This window comes from Nanorana parkeri, unplaced genomic scaffold, assembly GCF_000935625.1.
Source record: "Nanorana parkeri isolate BGI_ZX_2015 unplaced genomic scaffold, ASM93562v1 scaffold2031, whole genome shotgun sequence".
In the NCBI taxonomy this organism is placed as follows: Eukaryota; Metazoa; Chordata; class Amphibia; order Anura; family Dicroglossidae; genus Nanorana; species Nanorana parkeri.
In genome coordinates this window covers 156,005-156,572 of record NW_017308299.1, presented here as the reverse complement: position 1 = coordinate 156,572, position 568 = coordinate 156,005, and the positions used below count along the sequence as shown (strand labels likewise).

Sequence of the window (568 nt, the reverse complement as noted above, 5' to 3'; positions counted from 1 at the left end):
GGGGATTGCTGTAATGAGGATAATGGATGTGGTCCAGACACACAGGATGCTCTAAAATTCTCTACCCCCACCCAGCTGATGTGGAGCGATGCTCTGCATTGGCTTAGGTGTGGGCGGGGAGAAGCTCTGCAGCTTCTAATAGGACGATTGTATTCCTCAAGGGGGGGGGAATGCTCTGCATCTGATGATGCCATGTGGAGCTATGTGTATGTCCTGGTCATGTGATGCAGGGTGAAATGTTTTGCAGGCCATGGTCATGTGATGCAGGGTGCAATGCTATGCAGCCTCTGGTCATGTGATGCAGGGTGCAATGCTCTGCACAGGTGATCAGCTGATTCCCCGCAGATAGCAGTGCTGTGCAGTCTCTTGGTGCCATCATCTGCAGCCAGCTGATGCTCTCCACTCCCTTCTCCAGCAGTGATGCTCTGCAGATAGTGATCAGCTGATGTTCTACCCAGTCCTCCACCTGGTCCCTCCCGGAGCTCCGATCTGCTCGGACGATCCACAGCAGCAGCAATCCCGGATGGCTTCTCCGTCCTCCTCCTCCCCTCCCCCGGGGGGGCCCCGA

The 568-nt window shown here is 56.0% G+C and overlaps 1 protein-coding gene across 1 annotated transcript in view; it reads left to right on the top strand.

Annotated features, from left to right (window-relative positions):
- WFDC1 (WAP four-disulfide core domain 1) overlaps positions 1-446 on the top strand; it is a gene marked incomplete at its 5' end in the record, with an annotated part of 14,970 nt that extends 14,524 nt beyond the window's left edge. Inside the window, one exon of the mRNA XM_018572440.1 lies at positions 346-446. Within this exon, the coding sequence (XP_018427942.1) occupies positions 346-446 (101 nt within the window). The remainder of the gene's footprint in view (positions 1-345) is intronic.
- Between the last annotated feature and the right edge of the window lie 122 nt (positions 447-568).